General features: G+C 62.7%; 1 protein-coding gene across 2 annotated transcripts in view; it reads left to right on the top strand.

Moving 5' to 3' along the window:
• The first annotated feature begins 548 nt into the window (after positions 1–548).
• The window catches only part of WNT7B (Wnt family member 7B), a 56666-nt gene continuing 38258 nt past the window's right edge, over positions 549–18956 (top strand). Inside the window, exon 1 of one of the 2 annotated variants that reach the window (XM_030915763.1) lies at positions 549–1015. In XM_030915763.1, the coding sequence (XP_030771623.1) occupies positions 945–1015 (71 nt within the window). In that variant the 5' untranslated portion in view covers positions 549–944. Of the gene's footprint in view, positions 1016–5362; positions 5567–18956 lie in introns of those variants that run through there. The other variant, XM_030915762.1, reaches the window with a different exon arrangement.

The following is an 18956-nucleotide window of genomic DNA, read 5'->3' as shown; positions in this document are numbered from 1 at the left end:
GACCTGGGGTGGTGGGAATCTCCCATTGAGGTTTGCTGGAGTGGCAGCGTTGCCTGGACTAAGAGTATGGCCCCAGAGTATCCCATTGATGCAGATAATTTTTGGGGGTCGGGGAAGTGCACTCGGAGAGGCAATGGGAGTGGGTGGTCTCTCCCTCCCTCACCGGAAACTGGAAGCCAAGTGGCCACTGCGACCTGTACCGGTCGTTTCCCGCCCCCACCTGTACCCCCGCCCCTACCCCCGCGTGCGCGGAGGAGCGCAGGTGTCTCTTCCGAGCCGCACCCTCCCCATACCCCCACCACCCGTCGCCTAAGCCCGCTTCCCCCGCCCAGTCCCCGGAGGGCAATCGGAAGGGAGCTGGCCTGGGGAGGGGGGGCCCAGGGGGTAGATGCGTTTGTGTGTCACGGGGGAGGGAGGAGAAAAGGGAGGGGAGAGCCAGGGAGCGAGGGAGAGAGAGCGCTGCGAGCGAGGAGGGCGGGCGGGAGGCGGATCCTCCTACCTGGGGCGCGCTCGCTCGCTCGCGGCTCGCTTGCCGGGGCCGCGAGTCACCTGGGGAGGCCGACAAGTGCGGACACATTGGCCGCCGCGGCGCTCGGCGAGGCGCGCACGGCCTCAGGCGGCTGCGCCCAGTGGAGGCTGCACCCGCCCGCCAGCCGCGCCCGGGCCCCCGGCCCGCGCTTGCAGAGGCCCACGGTCGCTCAACCGGACTTCGAGGTCGCGGCCCCCAGCCTGGGTCATTTCCCCGGGTGCACGCGGCGGCGGCGGCATCCCGGGCTCACCATGGTGGCAGCGCGCGCCGAGTGCCCGCGCGTCGCCGGCCGCCCGAGCCGCAGCGCCGGCTGAGCGCGCTCTGCCCGCAGCCCCCTGGCCCCTGCCCGGCCCTGCCGGGCCCGCGCGTCCCCTCCGGCCGCCGCTGTCTATGGCGCAGCCCCCCTCCCTGGATCATGCACAGAAACTTTCGCAAGTGGATTTTCTACGTGTTTCTCTGCTTTGGCGTCCTGTACGTGAAGCTCGGGTGAGTATCCCGTGGGCGGGGGCGGCAGCCGGGGGCCAAGACAGCACGAAGGGGCTGCCTCCAGTGCGTCCCCGCGGGGACGTGGGGACGGGAGGGGGCCACGGCAGTTCTCTGGGCTCCGGGCCTGGCCCGTGTGTCAGACCCTCGCCCCACGCCAGCAGAGACGCAGCCCAGCCCCCTGAGCTCCGGAGGGGCGCTGAGCCCAGCGCGGGAGGAGAGAGAGCGGGGCGCGCGGGCGGCCCGGCCGGGCTCGCGGGTAGCGGCGAGCGTGCCCGGCGCGTACTTTCACCTGTTTGGGCTCCAGGCCCCGGGGGTGGGACGCGCCTTCCCTCCCCCGGGCTGCGCTGGGCGCCGAGCCCGGGCCGAGCGCTCGCTGCCTGGAGGGTGCGCCGGGGCGGGGTCGGGGGGCGTCCGGCGCCTGGGGAGGCCCGGGAGGGCGGGGGGGCGCGCACCCGGCCGCGAGCGCGCAGGCCGGGGCACCCGCCGCGGCCCTTCGTCTCTATCCATCACCCAGACGTGTTGAAATTACCTTGACAACTCGTCCGGCTGGCTCGGGATGGGCCGTGGGGCCTGCCGGGCCGCCTCGGGCTCGGTCCGGGGCCCGCGCCCCGCCCGCCCGGGGCCCTGGGCCCTGGGCCCGGCCCCCTCTCGCCGCGCTCCCCCTGGCGCGGCCCGGCGGGCGGGCGCCCGGCGAGCCGCGCTAGCTGCGGTAGCTGCTCCGAGTCGTATTTCCACATTCCTGAACCCAGCCGAGTCCTTACCTGTTGAGCCGCGATCTCCTTTAGACAGAATCTGTCTCGGCCTCGCTCAAAGTGGGGGTGGAGAAACGGCATGACGGAGAGGGGGTGCAGTGCACCTCGCCGGGGGCGCCCACCGCCGGTTGCCGGCCCCGGGCTTCTCGCACCTGCGGGGACCCGCGCCCCGCCGCGCCCTGCGCGCCTACTGTGCGCCGCCCGTTGCCCCGAGGCAAGCCACGTCCAGGCCACGGGCAAGGCAGTGAACAGACCCGCGGGAAGGGCAGGTCCCGGTACCACTGCGGGGAGACGCGGGCTACCAGGCGGAGAGGTGGAAGAAGGCGCTGGGAATCGTCTCTCCATTACCCTCCATCCCATCTCTACTCCGCCATTTCACAGGTGGAGAAACTGAGGCCCAAGGCCTGCAGAGACTAAAGCCAGTGGCCTCAGAGGCAGGAATGGAAGCCCCCGTCCTAGCCTGAGCCCTGCAGGTCTGGGCGGGCGTGCCTGCGGCTGCCGGTAGCCGGTAGCCCCGGTTATCATAGGTCTGTGGGTAGGCTATGTCCCAGGGTGTTTGTTTATGAAGGTGAGGGGTGCGGGGCATTGAGCCTGCTGGGCTGGGGGTGGAGTGGGCAGGCTGCTCTTTTCCTGCATCTTCAGCAGTCCTGCAATGACTCCCGCTGGGCCTCTCAAAGTGATGGCATCCCTTAATGAGGCTTTGTCCCTGCAGCCTGATTCTCAGCGCTGAGGCCTTCCCCCTCCTGGCACCCCTAGGGTTAGGCGCTTTTACTCTCTCAGCTTCAAGGATTAGGAAACTGGGCACAGGACCTAAGTCACTGTCCTCAGGATTCAGTGACAGAGCTGGAACTGCAGTTGCTTGTGGCCCCCGCCCCCGCCCCCGCTTTTCCTAGTGCCCATTCTTCTGAATCAGTCATCAGAAAGCAGCCCTTCCTCCCATGAGTGAGCGGGTGGGAAGAGCTCTAGGAACCCCCTTAGGCAGCAGCAGGAGCCAAGGGTCCACCCCAGCCCCGCTCCTGGGGCTGCTTCCAGGGCTTGAGGTTTGTGTGCCCTTCCCAAGCCTCCTGGTCCCTTCTGTAAACAGGGATTGCAGCTCTGGCCATCCTGAACAGGATGGTGGCCAGTGTCTGAGAGAGGTCTGAGTGAGCAAGACCCCACCGGGCCTCCCTGTAGCCCAGCCTGAGCCCCAGGCACCTGTGTCAGCCTCCCTCTGGGAGTGGGGGTAAGAGCCAGGCAGTGGCTGAGCTTCCTTCTGTGTGGCCCTGGCTCTGCTCTCAGGTCCCACCCAGGACCCCTGGAGGGGAAACTCCTCCCCCTGGTGTGCCAATCTAAATCGCACACTCCTCACCTCCAGGATCTCCAAAATGTGACCTCCCAACACCCTGTGGAATGGCAAGCAGGAAAGCCGGAGATCTACCCTGGGATCTGCTAAGGGAAGGAGAGCCAGTCCCTCCCTCGAGGCTCAGCCCCTGCTCACCAGGATTGGAGAGAAGGGCCCTGCTTTCTTGGTGAGCCATCTTGGCTACACTGCAGTGGTCGAAGGGGGAAGCTGGGCCCAGGTGTATCCTAAGGGTTTAAATGACCTGGAAGCCCATTACATTAAGGAGGAGGTTTGGGAGTCTGGGACAAATGGGCTGTCTGTTCTGTCCTCTTGTCACTCCTAGCCTGTGGCCTTGAGTGAACCTTTTAACCTCTCAGCCTCCCTTTCTTCATCCAAAATATGGGGTCACAACACCCCCTTCACTTCATGCTGCCCGTGTTAGTCCTGGGGGCCTTTGCCCTGCGGGTGGTGGAGATATGTGTCCCAAGAAACACCTGTAGACACCAGGAGACTCTTTCTTATTGTTAATGACTATGATGTCACCGGGACTGACACTCTGGGGACTTCTCCAGATGGTGTATTCCAGGGCATCTGCATCTCAGGAGTTGGGATTTTCAGGGTCACAAAGTTCTGACCAAAGATCAGAGGTTGTATATGCATGGGGGGGGGGGGGGGGATATTCCAGGATCACTCTCCTGCATGCTGCCTGTGTTTCATTACACGGGGGGCCACCTGGGCAAGTGTAGCCATCACACACATGTGCCCCTAAGCCTGGTGCAACTCACAGGTACAACCTCTGGAGGAATCCAGTACCAGCAGAAACCAGAACTCAGCCCTCACAATCCCCTTAGGGGTCACGGCCCTAAGAACAGATGCACCTGGGATTTGGAGCAATTTGAAAACCTGATGGCTTCAGGGAGTCACAGTTCCTCACCCAGGGCCCTTTTTGGACTGAGTGGCCTTCAGCTCCAGCCCTGGAGGAGGCCAAAGCAGAACTCAGAGGAGCCCGTCTGAAGTCTGGACACCTTCTGCTCACTGGAACTAGAGTCACTGCAGTTCTAGGACAAGTCCTGTTGCAAGCCTATCCCTGCCTTTGGGGCCAGAAGCAGAGGGGCCCGAGAGCCCTGAACTGGGAGGGATGAAGGTGGAGGAAGTGACTGCTTTCCCCTGGGTGATGAGCCTCCACACCAGGTCTAGAAGTTAGAAAATCCTCTTCCTCAGGACAACGGGCCAGACCACCCAGCCCTCCCTTGTCTTGCCATCTTCCTGCTTTGCACTGTGATTCAGATGTAGAGGGATGGTCAAGTGGAACCAGGATTGGCTAACAACAGGAGGTGGGACACTAGACCTGTGTTTCCGGGCTTAAAAATAAATAAATAAATAAATAAATAAATAAATAAATAAATAAATAAATAAAACGAACTCTAAGAGGGAGAACGTCCTTGTAGGTCTACTTCTCCCCAAACCCGTCCCGACCAACCGGGATGGGGAAGCCAGAGTGGGGACGCCTCTGTGTGAGGAGAGCAGCACCTGCCAGCGATGCCTTCCCACTGGCGGTCTCTCCAAAGAAGTGCCCAGGCAGGGTCCTGCAGTCTCAGCATCAGCTCAAGGCTGGGCTTGGTTAACCATGGCAGTGCCTGTGTGCGACCCACAGCCAGCCTCACTAAACCCAGGGCACACGGGGGCAGAGGCTCAGGACACTCAGTGCATCTGTGCACACACACCTGTCCTCACAGACCGCCCACGCTCCTGCAGGCACACACAGGCACATGCAGGTACATGCATGCACACACGCGCATACGTTGCTGAGCACAGCCCCCAAACACAAGCCTCCGCGCAGTTCCCCAGCGGAGTCGCCCCCAGGTGCACCTTCCGGAGCCAGGCCAGAGCTGTGTGGCTTCCTAAAGATGGGGGTGCGGGTGTCCCGGCCAAGGCAACTTGGGCAAGCCCTGGAGGCGGCTCCCACCGCACGCTCCGGTCAGCCTCCCCTTTAAAAAAACCCGCCGGGGGAGGAGGCGGATGTAGGGACGGCCCGTCCAATGGCAGCTGCGCGCCTCGGGAGACTTGGAGACGTGAGCCAGTGCGAGCGACAGAGCCGGTTCGCACCGACAGACAGACGGAGGTCCAGACCGCAGACAAGGCGCGCCCGCTGCCCCCGGCCGGGTCCCCGCCCCGCACTCCAGCCCCAGCTCCCACCGCTGCCCCAGATCCAGCGCCATGCGCGGCCCTGGCGGCGGGGCACGGGCGATAACTGCGCCCGGGTCCACGAGACCCAGCCCCTAGCGCCTGGCGCAGCCGCCCTGCATCGGGGAGCTCCGCGGGGACCCCGGCCTCAGCTGGCCCAGGCGCTCTGCCCGTGGAGCCTGCCCAGCCCCGCCAGGCGCGCCGGCCCACCATGCTCCTACTGTCGCCGCGCAGCGCGCTCGTCTCTGTCTATTGCCCGCAGATCTTTCTCCTCCTGTCCAGCGGCAGCTACCTGTGAGTGCCGCGGGCGGCGTGCGGGGTGGGCGGGTGGGCTCCCCTCGGGCCTCCAGCGCTGGAACAGGGCGGGCAGGGAACGCGGCAGCGAGGCCCCTGGGCGGGGCACCGGGTGACCATCGCGCGCGGGAGCCGGGGGACTTTAGGTCGCCTCGCCAGCCTAAGCTGCCGAGGTGGAGCACTTGGCGGCCAGCGACGTCAGTGAGAAGTCCTGGCTCTCGGGTCAAAGAAAGGATGGCCTGAGAGCGGCTCGACTGCCGGAGTAGAGCAGGCTGTGCACGCCCAGCGCGAGGGCTCGCGGGCACGCAGGCGGCGCCGAGATTCCCTGCGCGTCCCAACAGAGTCCTGGACCAGTGGAGGACCCCTCCCCATACTAGCCCACGCGGCGCGCAAGACCATGCGACACTTGGGATAGCCGCACGCACACACCCGCTCCCTCGTGCAAACACCGGCACGCATGTGCACGCCGCGCTCCACCGGACAGCGCCCGGACTGCACCCCGAAGTCGCTGCGGCTTCTCGCGCCTTCCTGCCGCACTGGGTGACCTGATCCCTGCCCCTGCCGAGTCCTCACCTAGGGGCGAGGTGGACGCGCATTGCGCGCTGGCGGCCGCGTTCGCCCAGGTGTCTCGGCCGAGAGAGAGCACGGAGCGTGGGTCCTCCTGTGTGCGTCCAGCGGGGCAGAGCCCACTGGGCTCTGAGAAGCTCCGGGCAGGGCCGAGTCCAGCCCAGTGAGCCCGGGGGGGCGCAGTGGTGGCTTCGCTCGATTCCTAATAGGACTCATATGCTCTGGCCTCTGACTCAAAAAGAAGTTTGATTTATGGAACCGCCGTTTGGGGGAATTTAAGCTGGATGCTACTGATTAAACCTCAGTGCCTGCTCTCCCTCCCCTTCTCTTCCCTTCCCCCTCCCCCTCCTTTACACGCGGGCCACGTCCGGGGTCGCCTGACGCGGCCAGAGGGGGCAGCCGCTGCCTTCCCGCTCGCTGCGCTACCCCTTCCCCCCGTGCGGTCGCAGTCCTAATACAGCGCCGCGCCCCCACCCCCATTTAATAAAGACGCAGCCAATTTCTCCTCTTGCTCCTAGGAAATTACTATCCTACCAGTTTTCCTTCTATAAATAGTCGCGCATCTTGAAACAAAAGTTCGCAACCGCAGCCAGATGCTGCGAGGCCCGCGGTTTCCCGGGCTGTGGGACATAATTACAAGGTCCCGGCACAGAGAGCGCTCCAGGCCCGGCGGGCAGCCCCGGCTGCGGAGGCATCGCCTGAGGGGGGCGGGGTAGCAGGGCGCATGCGGGTGGGGACCGCCTGAGCAGTGGGGACCCAGGCTATCAAAGTGCCAGGGTCCCTGGGTCCTGCTTCTGGTGTCCTTCCCAGGAACTGCATCAACCAGGGGGCCTTGGAATTTCAGCCTCTGGCGGTTGGAGGACAGGAAGCCTCCCCCTCCCCAGAATCCTGGCATTTCAGCCTTAAGCCTTGCTGGAGAATTGGCAGCTCCGGTGCTTGGGAAATCATTTTTGGAGCCGGCTGGCTGAGGTTCGGTGTTCATGAAGAGGTGTCCGGGGTGGGAAACCAGGAGTCCTGAGGAGGTGGGGGCGAGGGAAGGGGGGATTGGAGGGTTGGGGTAAGGGTCGGAGTGAGGGAGGTGCACAGGAGCCCCAGAAGCCTGGTGGGAGTTGATGCCAAGGCAGCAGTGAGGGGCCTCTGGGGTAAGGTGGTGCCCAGTGTACCTCTGCAGACCCCAGGTTTATCTCAGGGCTGTCCTCCTCATCTGGGCCTGCAATGACTACAGCCGCCAGGCTTGTTCCTGGAGTGTGCACTGCCAGCTGTGTTGGCAGAAATTCTCCTAAGGAAACAGCTTTTCCAGACATCCCTGGGCCAGTGCTGGGGTCCGGCCTGGGTCGTGGGGGACAGGAAGGCAGGCTGCATCCCTGACTTGCCCTCAGCAGCTCCTGCACCACAGGGAGGAAAACGCTGACGCCAGCCTTCCCCAAGCAGAGAAGAACCCAGACATGTTCCAGGAGCGAGGGGGGCGGGCCTCAGGTTTCCCCTGCCCCGTTTGTTTGGTGGGCACAAGGCTGACCATAGGTGGGAGTAGGGCCTGCGCAGTTCAATTTGAATGAAAGTGTGCAAAGTGAGAAGACCTTGGTTTCAGTGTTTCTGACCCAATGGCTGCACTTGGGGGAGGCAGCCAGCAGGCAAGTCCTTGGAGAGCTGTGAGAGGTGGGGGTCAGTGTCAGCCCACCCTCAGCACTGCAGGCACGCTTGATGGCGTTGGCCTTTGGATCTGAGGATGCCTAGGCTAGGAGGGTCGCTGGGTGGAGGCTTCATTCTGCTCCAGAGAACTTTCAGGAACTTTCCAGATCCCATTGCTGGGATCCCAGACACTGGCTGACAGCTGATCCTCCTCCTTTCATCTGGGCTGCTCCCCTAGCTCCCTGTCCTGGGCTGTGGTCTGTGCAGCCAAATCCCAGACGCATGCCTGGGCCCCTGCCGCTGATCAGGTTGGACGGGTGTGTTGGCCTGGAAGCGCCCTGCGCCCCTGCTACAATGCTGACTTGCAGTGGTGCTAGGCGGCTCTGGCTAGCCCTCGCCTTCTCTGTGCAGAGCTCTGTTGTCAGTGCAGGAGCTCCCAGGGCCAGCGGGGATCAGTCAGGGCCCAAGGGAGGGCAGGTGGGGGACCGCAGGCCAAGAGGAAGGCTTGTGGTGCTGGGTCAGCTGGAATGGGGGCCTGGCTGAGGCCTTGACCAGGACCAGGCTCAGCTTCTGTCCCAGGCAGGTCTCTTCCGGTCTCAGCCTTCCTCTCCCAGATGTGGGGGTTGGCTCTGACGACCCCCCCAGGTCTTCCGGTAGGAGCCTCTCATGGTGACCGCCCGCTCTGGGGAGCCAAGTGAGTCATGGGTGACGGGGCGGTTACTCACCGACCACCTGGCTGTGGTAGGGTGGGGGGGCGCTTACCGCTGCCCTGCCAGGCCAGGCCTCTTCCCGGCTTTGTCAGCGGTGCCAGCCACAGTCCCAGAAGTGCTGTGGCCATGACCCTCGGGAGGAGGAGATGAACCAGGCCCACTCCCATGGTACCATGGCCTGTGTGGGGACAGGATGTGCCCCTTGGCTCAGGCGTGTTAAGGTTGCCCTTGGGGGAGGGGCAACTCCCAGCCTAGAGGGTCTGCATCTATCCAGGTCTGGGAGGGCTCTGCTATGTGCCCTGAGCGGGTCCATGGACCTCTCTGGGCCTCAGTCTCCTCCTGGGTCACTTGGGATGGTGATCCCTCCCCCAAGGCTCAGACCAGGTCATGTGTAGTTGGAACTTGAAAGTGTAGAACGTTCCATAGAGGGAGTACATGTGGAATTCGAGCTGGGAAATCTGATGAGATCTCAACTGGGGACCCTCCACGGGAGTGGACAAGTGGAGCCCCCCTAATCACAGGAAACTCCCCAGAACTCATCATCATGTGGATGAGACCCACCAACCATTGGCTAAAGGGGAGAATGTGCATCGTGGACCATCTGTCTGCTGAGGGAGGACAGGAGGTCCTGGGATGGTGCTGGGTGCCACAGTTGTGCGCAGAGGCCTGTAGGATAATGTGCCATTTTCTAACATGATTTCCCTTGAGTCTTCGTGAAGCCAAGGGGCATGATAGTGACTCAGATCTGGGTCCTCATCCTGACTCCACAGGGCCCTCACTGCCTGGCTGTGTCCCCAGGCCCAGCTCTTCCCTCTCCAGTGCAGATGATGGGAGCACAAACCTCACTGGGTGGCTGTGGGAAGCTCTAGCTTGATGCCTGGTGCGGTCAGTGCACGGGAGACTGGCCATTCTCAGCTATCAGGAATAGGGAGGTTGGCCACAGGCAGCACAGAGGGAGGCCCAGTGGCTGTGTTCATTCAGGAAGGAGTGATGCCCCCTAGGGCATCTCAGAGGGCTTCCTAGAGGAGATGACTCTCAGACAGGGTTTTGAAGGATGGATAGGAGTTGGGCAGACTAAACAGGCACATGAAAGGGACCCCTAGACGAGAGAATAATACTGTCAAACACATTCACCAGGGCTTCCACTCCAGGGAGCCTCAGAGCATCTTGCTGAGGTGGATCCATGGGATGCCAGGATCCAGAGAAGAGGCTGTTTCCCAAGGTCACCTTGGAGCCCAGGGGTTCAGCCTTCCTAGTTCCAGCTCCTCATGTGGCACCAGCACTGCTTCTGAAGGGAAGTTCCCCCTATGCAGTCCCACAGGGAGAGGAATCAGGATCTCCCAGGGCCTCAGGCTCCAGCCAGTGGTTGGAGGTGCTGATGGGAGGCGAGGTGATATCATGAAGTTGCTGATTTTTGAGGCGCCAACAGCACATTATTGTTCCCTCATTCACACACTTCCGTGAGCTTCTCTGGGGACAATGGCCAGGCACGTCACACTCCCGGCCCTTCCCCTCCCACCCACCTGGAGCCTTGAGTCACCCTGGCAGGGCAGGTGGATGCCTGTGGGGAACCCAGGGACCCTGCTTGGGTGTGGACCAAGGCTCTGTTCTCGGAGCACCCTGACAGACTCTGGGGTGTGGTGGTGTTGGATGAGGTAGAGGGCTCAGTTGTGGGTGTCCAGGCCATGAGCCCAGGGCCAGGGAGCAGAGCCCCTGGAACTGAGAGCCACATGCAGCAGAAGCTCGAGCCCTCACTGCTCACACCGCTCCCTGTCATCCTGGGCAGATGGAGCGGCTGTAGCAGGCTCCTAAGGCTGCCGCCCTACACGGCCCTGGGTCCATCTCAGATGGGGCTCAGCTCCCCTCCCAAAGGGACAGGAGGCCGGGCGCCCTCCCTTGTCAGATGAAACCCCGGCCCAGGGCTCCTTCAGCCTGATGAAAGGGTCATTGTGTAGTGCGGGCCGCCCGCTGGCCAAGGACAAAACCACCGTTTGTCCTCCGTCCCTGGCGCGGGGCTGGGGGCCTCACCTCAGGCTGGCCGGCAGGGTGGGGGTGGGTACAGGTGCGCTCCCTCCTCCCTTCCTTGTCTTCCCACTCAGCCCGCCTGGGGCCCCTCCCCCATCCCTGCCCCTCACCCAGGGCGTTCTCATCCTCTGAAGGTGGGTCCTGAGGCTTGGGTCAGTTCCGCTGTTGGCAGAGAGGCAGTGAGTTCTCCAGCCCCAGAGGCATACAAGCAGATGCAGTAGGATTGAGGGCCGGGGATGCTGGGGAGGGTCCCTGCCTGGGCAGAGAAGCAGCGCTCACAGTTTCTCTGTGCAAGCAGCCAGTGGAGTGGTTGGCCTTTCCACCGAGGCCATCCCACAGTCTCAGTGGTAGAGTGGCAGGTGAAGCTTGGCACAGGGCCATCAACACTTCCTCCATCTCCAGGCTGGAGCAGGTGGTAGCTGAGGTGCTGGGGCTGCCACGAGGCTGGGTCTGAGGCTGTGTGCAGACGACACTAATGTCCTGCTCCCCCATGCGGCCTTTGCAGATTTAGTATGTGAAGCCTGCAGGTGCCCGGAGCTGGGCCTGGGAGGAAGTCACCCCACCTGCCCAGCAGCTCACTGGGTGTCAGCAGTAGCGGAGAAGAGCCTGAGTGAGCATGCCCTGGAGTCCCACCCCATGACCCCTGCGGGCTTCCATCGCTTTTTGGAACCCTCCTGCACTGTGATCCCTGCTCCAACCCTTCCATACCCAGTTGGAGCTTTGAATGGACCAGACCCCCTGGAGGGAGGGAGCCCGGCCACAAGGACTGGTGGTGTCTCAGCTGGCCTCCGCGCAGTGGGTATTGCTGTGGCCAGGGTGAGGAGGTGTCCAGAGCTGAGACTTAGGCCTGTGCAGTCCCAAGCGGTGAGACAGATGGCAAAGCCCCTTCCAATGGGAAGTCCTCCAGAATGCACTGCCTGCCTTGCAGACCCCTGCTTAGGGAACACAGGATGAGGCATTCCCACTTCTGGAGGACTTGGGTTCCCCAAGAAGGCCCTCCCTGGCGGGACTGACGTGTGCACAGTGCCCAGGGTCTGCTTTGGGATCCGTGTCCCCCTCGGGCTCCCAGAGAAGGGGAGCTAGGAGAGGCCTGTCTGCCGTGCTAGGTGGTGGAGTGAGGAAGACAAGGTCAGGGTGCAGAGTCACTTGCCGAGGTCAAGCAGCTGAGCCCAGATTTGAGCCCGGGGCCTCCTGGCTGTCGGGTCCATGCCACTTGTCACGGTGTCTTAGCAAGGCGAGTTTTCAGCCTTGGGTGAGCTCTGTCCCATTTCCTGCCTGTCCTCTCCAGGCAGAAACCAATGCCTCCGGTTGCTTAGAACTGTGTATTGACCAAGAGTCCCCGGGGCCCTGAGCAAGGGTCTCAAGGTTGCAGGGGCTGCCTCCAAGGTTAGCTTTAGGATCAGAGGTGCAGCTCTCCTGTGGATACGGGAAGCCCAGAGGCCTTCTGTTCTGGGCCTTGTCCTGCTTCGGTCCCTGAGCTGGGGGCTCTGAGACCAGCCTGGCCAGCGTTGTTGGGTCAGCGTGAGTGTGGTCCCAGACGCCCAGGCCCTGTTCCTGGCTCAGCTATGGGCTTGCAGCAACCTTGAGGCATCCCTCCACTTCTCTGGGTCTCAGTTTCCCCATCTGGGTGGTAGATCTGGATGCTTCCCCAGATCCTCCTCCTCCCTCCTCCCCTTCCTGCTGGCCCCACCACCACCCTGAACTTTCCCTTCATGCCCACAGAGTGATGGCAGCCCCCGTGGGTGGGTGATCAGGGCTGGCCGGGTGTGCAGGTGTGACTGGAAAGGAAAGCCCCTGCCTCCCTCCCTTCCAGCGTCGTTTACGCAAAGCCCTGTGGGACCCACAGCAGGAGCTCTAAGCTCCTGGTCGAGGGCGGTCCGGGGAAGACCTCTCAAGGAAGGCAGTCTCTGACCTTGGCCCTGAAGGACCTGCTGGAGGGAAGGAAGGTGGGTTCCTGGGAAAGGGACAGACGTGGGCAAAGGCCTGGAGGTGTGAAGAGGTTGTGGCGACTGGGCATCAGAAGTGCGGAGCAGCAGGTTAGAGTGGGCTGGGGCAGGGGAAGATGAGGTGGGGGCGGTGCCAGAGGCAGTGACCTCAGGTCTGGGGACCCCAGGGCAGGGAGGAGTGGCTTCGGCAGAGCTTTAGAAAGAGACTTCTGGGCAATGAGGTAGAAGATGGGGAAGCAGGGAGGAGGCTGGTCCTGCTCACCAGCCGCAGATGCAGGACCCGGGCCACTCCGGGGCTGAGGAGAGGGGATGACTGAGTCTGCAGGACTGTCTGGTGGCAGGGGTGCCGGGGGAGTGTGCTTGGCCAGGTCTGGGGTTGCAGGGTTGCCTACCTCCTCCCCAGCACTCAGGGCAGTACCAGGCACTCACTCAGTCGGTACTCAGCACATCTGTCAGAGGGTCTGATGGCCGCTTCTGGGTCTGGGGCCCCAGGAACTCCCAGGTCAGGGCCCATCGCCCAGGGGTGGCAGAACCTGTGGTGGCCCCAGGTGTGCTTGGCCCCTAGCGGCACAGGTGGGAAGGGGGAGTGGGTGACCAGGGGCTGGATGACTTCCCAGCTCCCCTGACTCAGGTCTTCCCAGGATGACTTTACCGCTGGCGGGAAAGTGCTGGGAATTTCCAGGTATGGCCGACACCGCCCCCCAAGGAAGGCAGATCCATCCCGGGACTCCTCCTGTGTGCCCCATGGCTCCCCTCAGCCTGGGGAGGGCTGGCCTTCAGAGGCCACACTCCTGTGGGCTGAAGCGCTTGCTCAGCTCCATCACTGCCCCTGCAGGGTTGTCACCCGCCTTGGTGGCACTGCCCTGGGGATAGAGTCGCACGTCAGGCACGCCTTCCTGAGCGTCAGGGTGTTCAGGGAGTGTTCCTGGGGGTGACAGGCCCCGGATCCCTGGATGCCAGGCAGGCTGGTGTTGTGGACAGAGCACTGGATAGGGAGTCAGTGACTCTGGACTCCAGTCACTCCGTGTCTGCAGTAGTCCAGAGTGCAGAGGGACGCAGGGCCTGAGGACCTGCGGGACGTAGCCCCTGAAGTGGCCAGCCCGGGATGCTGTGGACCTGCACCTGGGTAGGGGCACTGGGCTGAGGGCTGCAGACTGCACATGGGCCCCATCTGCTCTCTCTCAGAACCTGCCTTCCCAGCATATGGCCTGGGGGCTCCCCTCCAGGCTGCAGCTCCTGGAGGTGTGGGGGATCACCTGGTACCCCGTCGTGCTCTTGTATTTCCTTCTGGCATCTTTAGGAGTCAGGCAGTGTATGTGGTATGATGCTTCCCTCTCCTGCAGGAGTCCTCCTGTGGTCTATCCCTGCTTTGGAGCAGCCTCGGAGGGGTGGTTGGGGCTGGTCCCCTACCTTCAGAGGCTGGGGAGAGCCCGGCTTTGCAGTCAGCTCTGACTGTGAGCCCAGAGCCCAGCCCGGCTTCCCCTTACTGCCTTCCTTGGTGGAGATTCCTGTGGCAGGCAGGACGGGAGGGTGGGAAGAGGCAGAGCCCAAAGGTGGGGGAAAAGCCACGGGGTCTGGTCTTGCTCTTGTCGCTGATACCAAATCACTGCCACATTGCTGTGTGGCCTTGCCCGAGATGCTGCTCCTCTCTAAGCCGCCTCTGTAAAACGGGAATGATGAACTCCAACTGCGGGCTCACCGTGGGGAAGGCAGGGATGGCGCTCAGGACCTCGGGCCACTTCAGTCAAGGCCCCTGGAGTTCTGAAGGCTCCATAAACACTCACTCAGCCAGGCTGACGAGAGGCGGAGGAGGGGAAATGGGCACTCTGGGCCACAAGGCATCCAAGCTGAGCAGTTGGCTAGGAGGCCGTGGCAGCCTAGGAATTCTTGGAGGGAGCATTCCAGAAAAGTGGTCTGCTTGAAAGATGAGGGGGATGTGGAATTATGCACAGGGGGCTTGTGGCCCAGAATGGGTCCCCTGCTTTGGAGAATGCAGATGGCCTATGTGGGGCTGGCCTGGCTCCGGCTCACGCTCTGTCTGAGGCGCTGTGTGGCCCAGGCATGGACTGGGCGTGGCTCCCATCTGTTCCTAGAAGGAGGGACCCTTCAGGACTATGGCCTGAGGTTCAGTCTCAGGGCCGGGAGCTCAGCCCTATCTTGCAGTCTGCAGAGAAGTGATGGCTCGGCCCCCAGACTTGCCATTCAGCCAAGTTCAGAGCGGCCAGGAAGGCCAAGGTGCTGGCCCAGCCACAAAGTGTCCAGACTCCTATCCTGGCCATGGGCCAATGGGGCCTGCCAGCTCCCTCCAACTTGTTCCACTTGTCTGTCCACCCACCCATCTGTCCTGAGGTTTCAGGTTGGCATCCTGGTCACCCAGGCCTGCAAGGCACCCCTGCGTCCAACAGATCTGTGGCATCAGGGCCAGGGCTGGGGCTGGGAGTCCCATCCTTGCTAGGGTCTCAGCTAGCTGTGTGGTCTCAGGTGCTGTGGCATCTCTGGGTGTTTCTGTCCCCATCTGTACTGTGGGAAGCAAAGAGAAAGGCCAGGGTAAGACCTAGGGAAGGGTATAGCTGAATCTCAGTCCCAACGGCTTCCTCAGGAGCCCAGTACAGATGTGCTCCTGTAGGGAGTGGAAAGGAGAGAATGGAGAGAGATCCTAGTGGACTTCTTGGAGGAGGAGGCACTAAGCTGGGTCTGGAATCTTGCCTGGCTGCTGGAGGGGGCAAGCTGCCTGCCCCTGGATGGGGAGGAGCTAGTCCAGTGTGGCCAGCACCTGGTGCATCGTGATGGGCCCTGGGTGCTGGTAGAGATCTGGAAGGTTCTGAAGTCAGAGGTCAGTGTCCTGCGGTTTGGGGATCACAGTGAGTGGGTGAGGCTCTCATTTCACAGATTTAGTAGATATGGTGGCTGGGAGTGTCTGCCCTTGACCTCATTAGCTGTGGGCTCCTTGTGTTGGCCAGGGGTGCAATGGATCCCCTGGCTGTGGCTCATCCACCTGTAGCAGCCTCAGCCCTGCCTGGGGCCCCCAGCTCTTCGCCAGCTTTTTCCCAGGCGGTCTGGTTCTTCTCCAGGGTGGGGTCCCAGGCTGCCAGGCCAGGAATGCCAGCTATGTGGGGAGGGTGGGGGGGCAGCCGCCTGCCGGGGGCGTGAGGGAGCAAGTGGACGCTCTGATCCCTTCCCTGGGAACACTGTGAGCTGAGAGCTGAGCAGAGCAGTGGCGTGGAAAGAGTGGCAGGTGGGACCGCAGTGGAGGGCAGCCTGCAGGATGCCCCACCCACCAGCAGGGCGTTTCTCCCCATTGGACAGACAGGCAAACTGAGGCTCAGGGAGGCCAGCGAGAGCCAGCAGCTGAGCAGAACTTGAACACAGGACCCCAAACCCAAGCAAACGAGCAAACCTCTTTAGGACACAGCTGCAGGTACCCAGATTGTCACCTCAGCCCCTCACTACACAGATGGGAAACTGAGGCCAGGAAGGGCAGGGAGGGGCAGAGGGATGGCCTCATTCCCGAGCTGGGCCCTGGGGTGTCAGCCCTCTGCTCTCCCCAGCCCCTTCCTTGCCCACCCCCCACCCGCCCAGCTCCCTTTGCCTCCTCTAAGGATGCACTGTCCCAGCCCCCACCCACACTGCTCTCTTCTGGCTATTCTCTCTCAGCCTCAGTTTCCTCATCTGTAAGGTCAGGCTGGCAAGGACCAGCCAGGGGAACCAGAGTGGGGAGAGGGTGGGAAAGGGTGGGAAATGGTTCCAGGGCCCCACACACCATGAACCCTGCTTGAAAAGGGGAGCGCTTTGGGCCTGTCCCTTTCCCACAGGTGTAAGGCCCCTTCCAGGCCTCACCTGCCACTTGCCAAAGGAGGGCTGATTGTCCCTTGCTCTCAGATGAGAAAACTGAGACTCAGAACAGCCTTGGGGTGGCTGGGCAAAGCCCCTGACCCAAGCCCCCCGCCCCATCCCACAGAGCTGGGCCCTCCTCCAGGAAGGACGGGGCACCAGCTGTGGAGCCCAGACCTGTCCTAGTCATTCTCTCTGGCTCCTTCCCACCGGCACGCCCAGCTCTGGGCTGCAATGCCTCCCTCCAGCTTCCTCTGAGGGCAGCGCTGGAGCTGCTGTGGGGTCTAGGCATTACGGGGCAGGTGCAGGTGGAGCTCTGTTCTGGATGAGTGGGGGTGTCTGACCAGTCTGCAGCCTGTGGCTCATGGGGTCTGCTGAATGACCCCAGACCTGGCCCACATTCTTATCCCCATTTGACAGGCAGGAACACTGAGGCCACCACCAGCCCCTGCCCCATACTCAGCCCCAAGGAACCCTGCTGGGCTCCAAAGCCATAGCCAGCCCCTGTATGGATGGAAAGTTCTGGGCCAACCCTCTGCCCACCTGAGGAAGAGGCTGGCGAGGACTCGGCCCTGGATGGGCACGGGGGCCAGGCGCTGTCCTCCCGGGTATCTGCTGAGTTACTTCCTGGATGGGTGGATCCAGGCCTGCCTCCCTGGCTGATCACAGATAATTGGAGCATTCTTCAAATATTTTTGCCAGAAGATGCCTGAGAAGGAAGAATTACAAAGCGCCCCGGGCCAGGAGCGTGGGTTGCAGGAGCCCGGGGCAGTCCAGCAGCCAGGGCCAGGGGCCGGGAGGGAGGCCGGAGATCAGGCCCAGGCTCAGCCAGCCTGTCCCTGCCACCCAGAGAGCTGGGGAGGGGGCTGCCCATGCTCCCTCAGCTGGGGGGATGGAGTGGCTCATGCCCATGTTGAGCTTGGGGCCTGGCCGGGTGCTGGGCAATGCTGGGGACCCCTGCCCTGGGGAGTCTGCCGCTGACACAGTGGCTTTAGGACAGCCTGAGAGGTCAAGCACAGAGTCTGGGCTCTCCCAGAGGGGGCTGGTGGGTGGGAATGCCTCCCCAAGGAGGGGTCTCTGCAGTGGAGAGCTCAGCAGGTCAGGGGCCAGCATGCTAGGAAGGAGTGTGGGCAAGAGTGAGGACTGAGGGGGCAGGCCTGGGGCCACCTGGCCAAAGTGGCCAAAGAGGAGCAGCCTAGGCTGGGGCCAGGAGGTGGCTCAGGCAGGCCCCAAGGCCACGATCCTGCTGGTGTCAGGGTGGGGCGTGGACCCATGCCAGGGGTAGGATGGTGGGTGCCCTGGGGGCAGAGCAGGGCGTGCTGGGGAAAGCCTTTCTGACCTCCATGAGCTTTTTGAAAGAGGTGCCTGTTATCTGCGGGGGAGGGCAGGCGGCCCCAGGGTTCTGCTTCTGGCTCCTGTGGCTCTGGGGGGTCTGGATGCTGAGTCCCGGGCAGGCTCCAGCTGGGTTCCAGGAAGAAGTGAGATCTCGTGTCTCCCAGACGGAACACTGCCCTGGTCCTTCTCGGGAATGCTTTCAGTGGCGGGGTGGGGCGCTACTTCCACCCTGAAACTGGGTGGGATGGACAGCACTAGGACTGCTTGGGTGCCGTGTTGAGAGCTGGTGTCCAGTCCAGATTGAGGTGGGAGAGCGGGGGTCCAGCCAGGCTGTTGTGGGGCCATTTGCGCCCCGCCCCCCCCACCTCCACTGGCAAAACAGAGCTGGGTTGTGGTTTGTGGGGTCGGTTTTTGGGAATTTGGAGGAGAAATGGGATACTGAGGTGGAGGTGCCTGGCTCCCAGGCCTCCTCAGGATACGAGCCCACATCTGTGTCATAGCATAGCCGATTTCTCCCAGGCCTCATCACCAGAAAGACACAGCTTGTCCTGTTGCTGGCGGGGAGCTGTGCCCTCTCGAGGGGTACTTTGAGTGGTTTCACCCCCATAATCCTCACCACCCCATCACCCAGTTTGAAACGCTGGGCCGTGACATGGACTGTGGGCATTTTCTCAACCCTGTGTGAAGTGGGGGTACAAGCTGGTTTCAACTGACCTGTAACGCAGTCTGAGTGACAAGGGGACGCCCCATGGCAACCTTGCTGCCCACCCAGCCTGCAGCCCTAGCCCCTGCCTGCACAGGCAGCTGAGGCCCTGCCACGCCTGGCCTTGCACCAGGCCCAGCATATGGTGGGGAGTAAGACAGGGTTCTGCCATCCTGGACCCAGCCACGGGGGCTCAGACCTGTTTGGGGAGGGCCCATCAGTCAGTCTGGAGCCTGAGAGACTCCTTACAGCTTGGTGCATGTCGGGGGGCTTCCTTCTCCAAGAGCTACTCAGGGAAGGCCCAACCCCACACAGCCTGGCCCCAGAAGCAGCCTCCTGCCCCTAGAGACTTACATGGGAGGGTGGCTCTCCAGGAGGACGAGTGACCACACTCTGCCCATCCTGCCCCCGCTGTCTTTGAGGGTCAGGGATGGGGTATCTCCCAGGGGAAGGGTTGATGACAGGGCACTGGCCAGCCCCGGGACGGGAGGGGTGGGTTCCAGCCCTGCTCGCTCCCAGCCTTCCTGAGCTACCAGGAAGGCTGCTGAACCTTTCTGGACCTCCAATTCCTGTTCTGAGGGAAGAGTAATCATGATTATTGTCACCATTCTAGCCCTTGGCCCCCCGAACTTTGAAATAGCAGC

Source organism: Rhinopithecus roxellana, chromosome 13 (genome assembly GCF_007565055.1).
Source record: "Rhinopithecus roxellana isolate Shanxi Qingling chromosome 13, ASM756505v1, whole genome shotgun sequence".
Lineage (NCBI taxonomy): Eukaryota > Metazoa > Chordata > Mammalia > Primates > Cercopithecidae > Rhinopithecus > Rhinopithecus roxellana.
Note: the sequence above shows the minus strand (reverse complement) of the source record. Positions and strands in the feature narration are given on the sequence as shown.